At 41.6% G+C, this 14,621-nt stretch overlaps 1 protein-coding gene across 1 annotated transcript in view; it reads right to left on the bottom strand.

Moving 5' to 3' along the window:
- TDRD3 (tudor domain containing 3) overlaps positions 1-14,621 on the bottom strand; it is a 274,537-nt gene that overhangs the window by 189,404 nt on the left and 70,512 nt on the right. The window contains exon 2 of the mRNA XM_075852311.1: positions 3,879-3,963. Within this exon, the coding sequence (XP_075708426.1) occupies positions 3,879-3,963 (85 nt within the window). The remainder of the gene's footprint in view (positions 1-3,878; positions 3,964-14,621) is intronic.

Raw genomic sequence — 14,621 nt, 5'->3', positions numbered from 1 at the left:
TTGCCGAACAGACATTTTCACAGGACAGCACCAAGCCTAAATATGCTAAATGCCTTGTATCTGTCAAATCACAACACTTTGTTTTACATCAATGGTTTTCTTCAGCTCATACCTCTTTTTATAAAAAATCCATAGACGGATTGGAGTGTATCAAGCAGACATCATATCTATTCTGTAGGTGCCTTGGGCTAAACCATTCCACTTCTATTCCCAGTGTGTGGTATGGATATTGGTCCTCAAACAAAGGTTGTTAAAAAAAAGGAACCATTTGGCTTGTGTGATAAGACATTCTGATTTATATTCTTGTTTTGCCGCTTCGGGTTGGAAGTCACTAAAGCATAGAATTAAGCCAGTTGCTCAGCTGAAGCACAAGTCATTTGTACTAGCATGCGATAATTAACATACGCAGCTGGCATCCAACAGAGAACAATTCCAGCTCAATAGGAGATGAAGTGTGATGGGACAAGGGTTATTAAGTATCATTCCTGCGTTTTATCTGTAAACCTGTAGTTACACATGTTTAAGGAAAACGGATTAATTAGCTCCAATAATCTTTTCTTCTAATAGAATATTCACAAAATAAATCATTTTCATAGAACTGTAACATTTTGCCAACCACAGGCTTAAAGGGTTTCCGAAGTATTGTAGCAATACTATATGGTATAAAGCAGCAAAGGAAAGGGGAACTATAGGTAAAGTTAGATGAAAGTAGCTAATCCTGACGATTTTGATGGGATCGGATAGTGAAAAACGGGTTTGTCCAAACATCTGCCAAAGAAAGATCGGGCATGTTGAAATCCAACATGCCCGATCCTTTGTTTCTGCAGGAGATAAGCCGCTACCAGAAAAGTCTGGCAGTGGCTTATTCCCCTCTCCCCATTGAAAACACATGCAGGTCCGGCCCAGCTGAGCGTGACTCTATATGGGGGAGCTGGAAGGATTAGTTGCCGGCCAACAGCTATCTAAAGTGTATGGGCAGCTTAAAAGCTATGAACAACTTTAACGTGGAAAAAAATATTTTTACGTATGTTAGTGGTTACCTGAAGTCAAAAAGTTGCCCTAAGTTTCAGGCGGAAATTTATATTACTTCATTCATTTTCAGACCTCCTGATATACATTTTGCAACCTGCTCTTAGTTTCAGACTTTGCTCATGTAGGCATGTCCCTCTCAGTAATACATGATGAATGAGTCCTGTTTGTTCTCGATGCTGCGGCCTTCACTAGCGCTCATATACAAGCACAGCTTCATCCTTGTACTGATTTTCCCTCCTATTATAGCCCATGTGTGATATCCTCACTCCTGGGCCAACAGACATAGATTCTGTCATATGTGCTTTCCTCCCTATCTAAATCCAGTGTGATCTTTCCACCCCCTCCCCTTGCAGGTTCTGCCATTGGTTCTCTCCTCTCTAGTTTATGCACCATGCCCTGCTGGTATCTCTAACACTGAGAGAAGGAAGGCGGAGAGAGAGCAGATGACATTAGTCCTGAGCAAAGTGTAGCCAGGAGCAGCCTGCTGTCAGAAGCAACTCCAGTGTCAGCTACTGTATATATATATATATATATATATATATATACACACACACATGAGTTCCACAAACTCTACAGCAACAAAATGGTAGTAAATTTAGAATAAAAACCATTTAGAAAGTTGCCTCATTTTGCATTTACAATGCAAATGAACACAAAAAAAACCAAAACAAATTCAGTGCAAAAAAGTTTCCACAGCCTTTACATCTGCAACAGACTTGGAAAACGAACATGCTTATGTTATAGAGCAGCAGGTATGGACGTCTACTGAAAACAACCCCATCCCAAGAAATCCTTTGAAGAGGATAGGTAAGGGTAAACCACCAAAATTTTATTACAGAAATTAAAGGAGAACTACCAGAAGAAATGTAAAAAAAAGTCCTTCGGTGTATCTTACAAATGTGGGAACAAAGTTGTTTTGTTTTTTTTGTTATTTCTCACTTCTATTTGCTTAGGCCCAAAGGCTGAGACTGCACTACTGAGAAAATCTGCCAAAAATATGTCCCAGTCTGATTTTTGCCAGATGCAGTGTTGTCATGGAGACTTTGTATGATTTCAAGTCACTAAATACCTTAATAATACTGTTTTCCATGGTGGATTGTACTAAACTATAAGAGTTCTGTTCACACGTAGTGGAATTGCTGCAGATTTTCCATCGAATTTGCGGGCGGAATATTCTCAGAATATTTCAGTAGCAGCAAAGGAAATGAGATGTTAACAAATCTCATCCACACACTACAGAAAATGTCCATGCAGAAATTTACCTGCGGTGTGTTTTAAACCGTCAATCTATGCTGCAAAATGGTTGTGCATTTTTGCAGATTTTCCCCATTTTACTTCGGCCTCACGCACACATCCTTCACCATTTTCACGTCCATTTAAAACTGATCTGTGAGTCCGTTCTGACATCTGTGTGGTTTCCATCATCACTCCGCATCTGTTCCATTTTAAACGGATGCTGTGCTTCCGTTTGTCTTCGGTTTTAAACGGTCTGTTAACAACTTGTGTGTTGAATGCAGGGAACTTTGGCACGCCCTACTGTTGCTTAGCAACGGATCCGTGAAAACCAGACGGCACACGGATGCCGTCCATGTGCCGTCTGTTTTTTGATTGACCTATAGACTTCAATGGGCCCCACGGTCACTGAGCGACGGACAAAAGTAGGACATTAACTACTTTTGATGGAACGGACGAACGGAACCGTCAAAACAAGTGAAGTGTGCATGGCCCCATAGAAATGAATGTCAGGGTGCTATCAATTAAAAAAACGGATAGCACCCTGAAGAAAATAACTGAAGTGGGCATGAGGCCTTAGAGTAATGAAAATCTCCAACAAACGTCAAATGTTGCACTCAGTGCAGGCGGCCTTTCGGGATGACGTTTCGTTCCATGTGAACACTGCAGCCAATCACAGGATTCAGCGTCACATGGGACGAAACGGCACACTTCGCTTTGGTATCACCAGGGAGGTGAGTATTTTCATTATTTTATTTTTCATCCCCTATTCTATTGTCCGGAACGGCAAATTCGGGAACAATCTGCACCAAATCAAACACGAATTGGTGCAGAATTTGACAGAATTCCCTGCGCAATCTGGGTTGGATTTGCTACAGAGTTTTCTGCAGCAAAACCAACCCGTGTGAACTTACCCTACCCACACACGTGGCGGATTTGTTTCAGATTTTTCCACAAAAATAGCCATGTCTATTACGTGCGTTTCGGGATGCTAATTCACTGCGGATTTCATACTAAAATATTGAAGAGGGTGAACATATGCAACAGAATGAGCATGAGGAAGATTTGAAAATCTGCACATGCTCTGATATCTGTGTGGAAAATGTTCCGCAACATGTGGATGAGATTTGTTCAAGTCTCATTCACATGGATGGTACTGGAATCTGCTGCCGATTTTCCAGGCCATAAAAAGCATCCGCACAAAATAGGACATATCCTATTTTTATTTTTTTACGGACTGTGCCCCTATACTTTATAGGACTCGCAAATGCGGATGACTGTCCGCGGCAGTCCGTGCCCGTAATCACAGACCGGTATTATGGCTACGGCCGTGTGCAGGGGGCCATAGGTCTCATGCACACGACCGCATTGATTGTAAAACAAATATTATTAATTATTAAGCCTTTGGCTTGTCAGGGCATGCTGGGAATTGTAGTTTTACAACAGGCGGAGTGCCGAAAGTTGCTGACCCCTGTACTATAGCGTACCTTAATAAACAAATACTATAAACAATTAATTCTAAACAAAAATTTGATTTATTTTGTAGTAGTTCCTAATGTTTACACTGCTGAGCAGCACAGCAATATTAAAAGCAAATTAAAAATTGTACTTACATTGAGTGCAATGAGGATAATAGCACTTTTAGTCAGTCTATCTGATGAACCTTTACAACCTTCGAATCCTTCTTCAGAAAGATGCCTGTTGTAAAATATGTAAAGAACATTTCATTACAAGGGCTACCAAAAAATAAATTCAAAAGCTCAAATTATGTGTGATATAGCATTGATGCATAACTGTGATGATCAGTTTCTCAAGACCTTAACCTGCCAATAGACATTACAATCACGTAAGGGTGTTCCTTCGGCAACCTAATGTGTATGGGGGTCTCCTGACTGCCCCTCAACTGCATATGTTGGGGAAAACAAGAATATGGCTTGTTGGACTTCAACATGTCCATACCTACTTTCGGCCAGGAGAACGTCGATGTCACCCGTGGAATAAACATGCTTGCTTGGCCGACAGTTATCTGCCGGTCACTGTACCCAGAATAGGACGGGATGCAAGAAAGGGAGCAGGGGATGATTGGTAAGCGACATTTAAAGGAGTTTGAATTATTTTAGTTTTTATTTTTTTTAGTCCCACCAGAGAACTATTGTGCTTTGTACGGACTCCAATTAAGTTATGCCTCTGGTAAAGTTTAACAAGGGCACCAACATGGCAGACCTGGGGCCTTAATTAGGCCCCTGGGTCACCATGACAACCATCGCCACCCAGAAGTCACTAAGCGATCTAATGTCCGGGATCGGAGTAAGAGCAGGGTGTCAGCTGTAATACACATTAGACACCCACACTGGATGTTGGGAAGGGGCTAAAGGAGGTATTTTTTTATATTTTGCAATGTTATTTATATTTATTTTTTTCTTTGCTTCCACAAAGAACAACATTTGGAATAGGTGGTGAACAGTGCAGGATTGGTTCCCCAAGTATGTGACCTGGCAGGAAAGAAGTGGGTACTCTCCCTCCAAAGAGCCAAAGTGTCCACACTATGAGAAGCTTCTGTACCTCATACCTAGCACTGGAGCCCCCCCCCCCCCCAGTAAGATGATGTATATATTTTTTTAGAACGTGGCTGCTATAGATTTTACAATTTGTACTATATTATAAAGCTAGTGATGCACCATGACCTTACCATTGGTATATCAGGCATGCTTATTTGACTGTAAAAATGACCTAAGATACTTTAGCATAAAGAGATGCATAATGTTGTGGCAGATTAGCTGGATACCTGATCTACTGCATCAGCGGTAAAGTCTATAAAGGCCACGCCGACGGAGGGTTTGAAGGACAGTCCCCCTCCATTTACAGCCACTTCTGGCTTCGCTATAGCAGCTCCGGGTGCTGCCGCACACAACATTTTGCCACTGGTATTAAGCAGTGCCAAGTGCCAAAGTGTAAGCTTCGTTAGAGGAGCCAGGAGAAGCAAGTGATATTGGCCATAATTTTTCCGGAATGCATGTTAGTAAGAAGTAGGGGATCGGTGGGGATCACCCAGAGTTTGTTTGTTGTCTAAAGAGAACAATACAGCATTTTTAAGACCTGATGCATAATTGCTTTATGGTTTCATTTTAGATGAATTGGGGCAGTTAAAAAAATGTTTTATACCAAGGTGTGCATAGCCGGTTTTTTGCAGCTCTTGGGAGTGACACAATCTGACAGTGTAGCCGTTGGAGAAGAAATGGTTGGTCACCCCCTGATATAGAGAATCACAGCAATGAATGTCATTTCAAAACACAATCTACCGGTATCCTGAAACATTTACAGAACTCAATCCTATAACACCGTACAAACCATCTAAACAACTGTCAACACCTAGTAATGAAACACACCACACCTCACTAGAACCGCCATCAGAGGACCTCGGATGTATAATTAGGTCTACCACAAAAACAGAAAATAAAGACTATAAACCTAATTGATGTTTTCAGGTGTAATAAAACCCTGGGATGAGCTGCAATTCAATTGTCCCAAACCTAGATTACAGTGCACAACCACGCTTTAAAACAGAACTATGTCAATGCCAAGTCTAAATAGTGAAACCATTCTCAGCTATTGCTGCTTTTACCCTTCAACCTGAGAAAAATGTTGAGATTTCAAATAAGAATCATCAGTATTGAACCGTAACCAGGCAGCCTTTCAGTAAAAGTGGACGTAGCTGGACCACAGGTGCAGAAACTTTTTTTTGGTCCGAAATAGTCAGATTTTTCTACTTGAACGGGCTGCAACAGAATTTCACATAGTATTGGGGTACTTTAGGTGAAATGCCAGTCTGCATACGTCATATACCCCAACAAAGGGTACAAATGTTGAAGACTAGTAAGTAGACTACACAACGTCTTGTTATAAATGGAATGGTTCACATTTTTGGTAAATCCTTCAAAGGCCAAATGCATGGAGCTTTATAAATCCATATAGGTTATGACATCTGGGTTAATATTCATCTACATTTCCAGTCTCCAGACTAAATAGGGGAAAAATGGAATAGTAAGATATGGATACAATAATGCAATACATTGGGGCGCATTTCTCAATCGTGCCATAAGAACAATACTTTACAAAGGGACAATATTAGATCATATATTTACTTTGTTATTTAACCACACTCATTTGCTGCTGCATTTCAATTGATAAATCTTATGTACTTTACACGGACAACGATCTGACATAACACCATCAGCCTTTACCTTCACACGTCATATGTGCAAACAATTTCAGTTTCAATTTTATTTAAAATATTGTGATAAATTGAAGTGCAAATGATCTGTAAAACAAGATTTTTGTACTCACTGTAAAATTATTTTTTCAATTAAACTTATTGGGGGGACACAGCACCATGGGTATAGTTCCCTGCCACTAGTAGGCGACATTAGGTAGGAAAGAGTCTCGGCTCCGCATTCAATGCCTTTCCTACAGAAACGGACTAATTCAGTTTGTGCAGAAGCAGTAGGAAAAAATAAATAAAATGTCCACGGTCCTGGGAGAAAACAACCAAAAAAAAATAAAAATGGCCAGTAACTCGAGGAACTTTACCCATGACTAATAGGTTTTAGAAACCACAAACCCGGATACAATACACACTAGTAGTCTTGGAAGCTGCCAAACACTTGAAGAAGAATCGGAGCAATGATACCCTTGCAGCCAGATAGACTGACTACTTTTACCAAATCAAGACAAAGGCAAAGCCCACTCCCCCAGATGAGATGTGGAGGTGGAAAATAAATAAAATTAAAATGGAGCATTCTTTTCATTGATATGAATGGCAGGCACTACTTTTGGTAGAAAAGGATGGAACAGGTCGGAACACCACCTTATTCATATGGATAGCCAAAAAAGGGGCTTGCAGGACAAGGCAGCAAGTTCCGAAATTCAACTGATGAAGGTGACAGCCTCCACTTAAGCTACCCTGCAGGAAAGAAGACATGAAATGTCTCTCAAAGGTTTGAAAGGAGCTGACTGAAGAGCTCTGAGGACCAAATTAAGATCCTAAGGGTATGTTCACACGAGGGCGTCCGTTACGGCTGAAATTATGGGGATGTTTCAGCCTGAAAACATCCCCGTAATTTCAGCCATAACGGCATGTGCAGGCGCTTGAACGCCGCGTCAATTACGGGCGTAATTGGCGCTGCTATTCATTGGAGTCAATGAATAACGGCTCCAATTACGGCCAAAGAAGTGACAGGTCACTTCTTTGACGCGGGCGTCTATTTACGCGCCGTCATTTGATAGCGGCGCGTAAATTAAGCCTCGTGTGAACAGACTAACGTCTGCCCATTGCTTTCAATGGGCAGATGTTTGTCAGCGCTATTGAGGCGCTATTTTCGGACATAATTCGGGGCAAAACCGCCCGAATTACGTCCGTAAATAGGCCGTGTGAACATACCCAAAGGCTCAATGGGATGTCTGAAAGAAGGAATCGTATGAGCCACCCATTGCAAAAAACAAGTCATCATCGGAGAACGAAAAGCCAAAGTTCTCTGAAAAGAAATGGGCAGAGCAGAGATCTGACCCCAAAGGGAAGATAAGCCAAGTCCCAATTCAAGTCCTGATTGCAGGAAGGACAGAATTCTAGGTGTTGAACATTTCAGAGGATGGAAATGACTCCGTTCACACCGGCGGAAATAAGCCTTCCACGTAAAATGGTTCACCTTGGCTAACCAAGGTTTTGTGGCCTTCAACATCGACCTGGATAACAGGCTGAGAGAAACTCAGGGCCCTTAGAACAGGGGCTTCAACAGCCAAGTAATTAAAACACAGCAGAGGTAAAGGGGAGTGGAATAGCTCATGGTTAACAGCAAAAAAAATTAATCTAAAATAGCTGCATCCTTAAAATAAAAAGACTATTGACAAGCATGAGGTAAACAGATCCAGAAAATGTGAGCAAAGATGTGTCATGTTTGCCGTTAACTATTTCATTAGCACATTATCACTTTAACCCCTTAAGGACACAGCCTGTTTTGGCCTTAAGGACACAGCCTATTTTTGCAAATCTGACATGTGTCACTTTATGTGGTAATAACTCCAGAATGCTTTTACCTATCCAAGCGATTCTGAGATTGTTTTCTCGTGACATGTTGTACTTTATGATACTGAAAAAAATGTTGTCGTTAAATTCAATATTTATTTGTAATAAACACCAAAATTTAGAGAAAATTTGCAAAAATCTGCATTTTTCTAAATTGTAATGTATCTGCTTGTAAAACAGATAGTAATACCACACAAAATAGTTACTAGTTAACATTTCCCATGTCAACTATATGTTTGCATCGTTTTTTGAACGTGCTTTTATTTTTCTATGACCTCACAAGGCTTAGAACTTTAGCTGCAATTTCTCGCATTTTCAAGAAAATTTCAAAAGGCTATTTTTTCAGGGACCAGTTCAGTTCTGAAGTGGCTTTGAGGGCCTTATATATTAGAAACCCTCTATAAAACACCCCATTTTAAAAACTGCACCCCTCAAAGTATTCAAAACCACATTCAGAAATTATTTTAACCCTTTAGGTGTTTCACAGGAAATAAAGCAAACTAGAGGTGAAATTTACAAATTTCACATTTTTTTTTCGAAATTCATTTGTAATACAGTTTTTTCTGTAACACAGAAGGTTTTACCAGAGAAACGCAACTCAATATTTATTGCCCAGATTCTGCAATTTTTAGAAATATCCCACATGTGGCCCTAGTGTGGTAATGGACTGAAATACCGGCCTCAGAAGCAAAGGAGCACCTGGTGGATTTTGGGGCCTCTATTTTATTAGAATATATTTTAGGCACCATGTCAGGTTTGAAGAGGTCTTGTGTGCCAAAACAGTAGAAACCCCCCAAAAGTGACCCCATTTTGGAAACTACACCCCTCAAGGAATTTTTCAAGAGATATAGTTAGCATTTTTAGCCTACAGGTTTTTTGCTAAATTTATTGGAACTGGTCTTTGAAAATGAAAATCTACTTTTTTTCTGAAAAAACATACGATGTTTTAGTTTTTACAAGGAATAAAGGAGAAAAAGCACCCCAACATTTGTAAAGCAATGTCTCCCGATTACGGCAATACCCCATATGTGGTAATAAATCGCTGTTTGGACCTACGGCAGGGCTCAGAAGGGAACGAGGGCCATTTGGATTTTGGAGCGCAAATTTTGCTGGAATGGTTTTCGGTGCCATGTCGTGTTTGCAAAGCCCTGGAGGGACCAAAACAGTGTAAACTCCCCAAAAGTGACCCCATTTTGGAAACTACACCTCTCAAGGAATTTTTCTAGGGGTATAGTGTGCATTTTGACACTACACGGTTTTTGCTGAATTTATGGGAATTCTGCTGTAAAATTGAAAATCTAAATTTTTTCTAATAAAATGTAGTTTTAGCTCAAATTTTTTAATTTTTACAACAGATAAAGGAGAAAAAACACCCCAATATTTGTAAAGCAAACTCTTCTGAGAACAGCAATACCCCAAATGTGGTAATAAACTGCTGTTTGGACACATGGCGGAAGTTAGAAAGGACGGAGCGCCATTTGACTTTTGGAGATCAAGTTTTGCTGGAATGGTTTGCGGCCCCATGTCACATTTGCAAAGCCACTGAGGGGCCAAAATAGTGCAAACCCGGCAAAAGTGACCCCATTTGGGAAACTATACCCCTCGTGGAATTTATCTAGCGGTATAGTGAGCATTTTGACACCACAGTTTTTTTGCTGAATTATTGGGATTATGCAGCGAAAATGAAAAATCTACATTCTTTCCACTAAAATGTTGAATTGTTTTCATTTTCACAAGGAATAAAGGAGAAAAAGCGCCCCAACAATTGTAAAGCAATTTCTCCCGAGTACGGCAATACCCCATATGTGGTTATAAACTGCTGCTTGGATACTCCACAGGGCTCAGAATGGCAGGAGTGCTACTTGGCATGTAGATTTTGGTTGATTGTTTTTTGGGCGCCATGTCGCATTTGCAGAGCCCCTGAGGTACCCGTACAGTAGAAACCCCTGAGAAGTGACTCCATTTTGGAAACTTTACCCTTCAGGGTAATCATCTAGGGGTGTACTCAGTATTTTGATCCCACAGGTGTTTCATAGATTGTATTAGAATGAGGCAGTAAAAATGAAAAATTATTTTTTTTCCCAAAAATATGTAGTTTTGCACCCAATTTTTTTCCCCACAAGGGGTAATAGGAGAAAAAACAACACATAATTTGTTACCCAATTTCTCCCGAGTACGGCAATACCCCATGTGTGGCCCTAAACTGCTGTTTGGGCACATGGCAGAGCTCAAAATGGAAGGAGTGCCATGTGGCTTTTAGAGCACAGATTTTGCTGGACTGGTGTAGGGGCGCCATGTCGCATTTGCAGTGCATTCTTAGGTACCAGAGTAGAGTGTAAAACCCTGAGAAGTGACCCCATTTTGTAAACTACACACCTCAAGGCATTTATCATTTGCCTGGACATATGACAGAGCTTAGGAGTGACAGGCGCATGTGAGGCCTATTTTGGGGATTTTCGCAGCATTAGCCCACAACGGCAGGGCTCTGAGGTCAAATAGTAAAACAAACCCCCAAGTAGTGACCCCCATTTTGGAAACTGCACCCCTCAAGGCATTTTGACCACACAGGTTTTTTTTTTCTATTAGAAATGAATGCTCAGTGGATGGTGCAAAGTGAAAATTGCAAATTTCCACAGGTATGTGCCATTTTAGTGCACAATATTTTGTGCCCAGTTCGTGCCACTGAAGACAAATTCCTCAAACTGTTAAGCGGGTTCTCCCGGGTATGGCGATGCCATATATGTGGACATACACTGCTGCTTGGGCACGCTGCAGGGCGCACAATTTGGCTTTTGGAGCGTGGATTTTGCTCGCTAGTTGTTCTGTTTGGGGTTTTGCTGGTATTTCAGTTTATGATGTGGGGGTATATGTAATCTGTGCAGAGAACATCAGGGTATAATAAGAGGGTATAATAATGGGGTAAATAATTATCCACAGATATGTGGCCAGTGTCACACAGATAAATGGCGCCCGATCTTATCCGCTTTTGGACACTTTGCACATTTTGCACCGCCATATTCTAAGAGCCAAAACTTCTTTATTTTTTCTCCACCGGAGCTGGGTGAGGGCTTATTTGTTGTGGGACAATCTGTAGATTTCATTGGTACCATTTTGGGGTACATGCGATTTTTTGATCACTTTGTATTTCATTTTTTTGGCAAGCAAGGTGACCAAAAACCTGCAATTCTGATGTTTTTTATTATTTCTTTTTTTACGGCGTTCGCCATGTGCTATGAATGACAATTTTACGTTATTCTGCGGGTCGGTACAATTACGGTGATACCAGATGTATATAGTTTTTCTTATGCTTTGATGCGTCTGCATGATAAAATCACTTTTGTTTCAAATAATTTATTTTTGGTGTCACCGTATTCTGAGAGCCATAACTTTATTATTTTTCCGTCAAAAAAGCGGTGGGAGAGCTTGTTTTTTGCGGGACGGGCTGCGTTTTTTAACGATATAATTTTGGGGTACATGCAACTTTTAGATCCCTTTTTTTATTCTGTTTTGCGAGGGGTAGCGACTAACAAACGATTCTGGAATAGTTTTTTATTAAAAATTTTTACGGTGTTCACCGTACGGGTAAAATAGCGTGATACTTTTATAGTTTGGGTCGTTACGGACGCGGGGATACCACATATGTGTACTTTTTTTTTATGTTTTTTGGTTTTTCCTATAATAAAAGACTTATTATAGGAAAAAAGGCTGTTATAGTATTTTTTAACATGAAACTTATTTTTTTTTACAACATTTTTATTAACTTGTTTTAACTTTTTTTTTTGTCCCACTAGGGAACTTGAAGGCATGAAGCCCTGATCGCTATTCTAATACACTGCACTACCTACATAGTGCAGTGTATTAGAGCTGTCAGCTATTCACTGACAGCAAGCCTATTAGGATTCGCCTCCCGGCGGGGCCTAATAGGCTTCCGTACTAGGAAGCGATTGTTAGGCTATGGTTGCCATAGCAACCATCGGAACACTCGCGGGTGCCAATGGTTGTTATTAGCAACCATAGGGTACGATCTAATCACTTAGATGAAGCGATAGCTGCATCTAAGGGGTTAGGCCTCATGCACACGACCGTGGTGTTATTCTGGTCCGCAAATTCCAGGACCGTGTTCCGTGGAATGTCATCCGCAGTTCATCCGTATGTAATCCGCAGTTCATCCGTATGTAATCCGCAAAAATGCGGATGAAAAAAAAAAAAAAGGACTTTTAAACAGGATGCCAAAAGCTTGGTCAAACCCCCTTTAGAAGGTCACATGATCCGCAAATCCGCAAACTGCGGATGACACACGGCGGTGTATCCGCAATTTCCACGGGCCCATTGACTTCTATTGGCATGTCCGCACCGCATTTGCGGCCCATAATAGGACATGTCCGGAGTTTCTGCGGCACGGATGTGCGGACATGCGGAGAGCCGTGAAAACACGGATAGTGGGTATGGCCACATAGAAATGAATGGGTCCGCAATTAACCCGTGGATTTGCGGTTGAATTGCGGACGCAAAAACACGGTCGTGTGCATGAGGCCTTAATCGGCCGGATCGGAGCCTTGCTCCGGTGCTGGCCGTTAGGGCACGATGTCAGCTGTGACAAACAGCTGACACCCGCGCCCGTGGCAACCATCGTGGTTGCCGACAGGCTACAAGCCACTTCGATGCATAGATCACGTTGATCGATGCATCGAAGGGGTTAATCGGCCGGATCGGAGCCTAGCTCCGGTCCTAACCGTTGCAGAGGGGCGTCGGACAGTGATTTCCCGGCGGTGATAACGCTGGCTCAGCTTCTGAGCCAGCGTCATCACATACCCACGTCATAGAGCTGTGATTGGTCAGTCTGCTTTGACTGACCAATCACAGCGATCGCCGGCAGGAGACCACTGTGAATGGTCCCCTGCCGTCTTACTGTGCCGGTCAACTGTCATAAACAGTTGACGGCACAGTTCTGTCACCTTGTCCTTTGACAGGGTGACAGTTTTTAGCCAGGACGCACCTGTGCCTTAAAGCACTTCAATGCAGGACGTACCGGTGCGTTAAGGGGTTAAATAGTACTCATTGAAGAATAGAAACCGTTTAACACCTAACGCGCGGACAGATGTTTTAAGGCGCATACTGCTAATGGATACATACCCAACCCATACAATAAGTTCTCAACCAAGGGCCTGTTCACATCACCGTTGCCCTTCCGTCGGAGGTTCCGTCGGGTTAACCCCTCAACGGAAAGGCAAACGGAAATTTCAGCTTCCGTTTCCCTCACCATTTAACTCAATAGTGACGGAAACCTAGCTAATGGCTTACATCTGTCACCGTTGTTTCAGATGGAATCAATAGCGCAGTCGACTGAACCCTGAAACCTCCGACGAAAGCCCTTAGTGGAAACGAACGCTGATGTAAACACACCCTAACAATCGGCCTTACAGCCCAAATGGAACAAATTGATCATCCGTACATATTATCAAATTTATGCTGGGTTGACACGTTGAGATAGTGTGCCTCGCCACATAACCACACGTTTTTGATGCGGTTATTGGCTGCACGGGTTTTACCAAGGAAACATAACATTTTAACATGTTTTATCTGTAAAAAAAACAAAACAAACATGTGGCCAATAACCGCTTCATAAAATTGGGGGCAATTTGCAATATAATGCAGGCAGTTTTTCCAAACTTTTTTTGCCAAGTAGCCCACTACCACAACGTGTAAACCCAGCCATATAGGTAGGAGAATTAACACATGATAGGAAGAACAGTGTTTGATTTGTTCTGAGCACAATGGCAAATTTAATACGGAAGCTATGCTACTATTTTCATTTTTTAGGTGATATTTATTTCTAAAAGCTCTCTAGAACTAGGGCTGTAGAAATGATATTTGATACTTCTCATTCTCTCTTAGTAGCTGGGACCAATATTATATACTGCATCACCAATATGGTATTCCGCATGCATGGTAATCTGTAAATCTGAAGGCACCCCAATGTTATAATTACAATGTTATACGTCAGAGGTACTTCCAACTCAAACATTTATGGCATATCCAAAGCCTGATAGATGCAGGTCCCAAATCAAAGTTAGGGACAGAGAGTCCTGCTCGTCTCCATGGCTTCCGTATGCAGAACGGCTGTCAGACTTTATAGCACCGGAGGCCGATCTGCATACGGGAGCCATGACGCTCCGTCTCTAACTGCATAGTTATGAGCAGCTGACAGCACGGACTTTACACTGTCCGTGTCGCTGTTAGCAGCTAAATCGCTAATGCAAGTGATTTAGAAAAACTA

Source organism: Rhinoderma darwinii, chromosome 2 (assembly GCF_050947455.1).
Source record: "Rhinoderma darwinii isolate aRhiDar2 chromosome 2, aRhiDar2.hap1, whole genome shotgun sequence".
In the NCBI taxonomy this organism is placed as follows: domain Eukaryota; kingdom Metazoa; phylum Chordata; class Amphibia; order Anura; family Rhinodermatidae; genus Rhinoderma; species Rhinoderma darwinii.
This window is presented reverse-complemented; position numbering and strand designations above follow the sequence as displayed.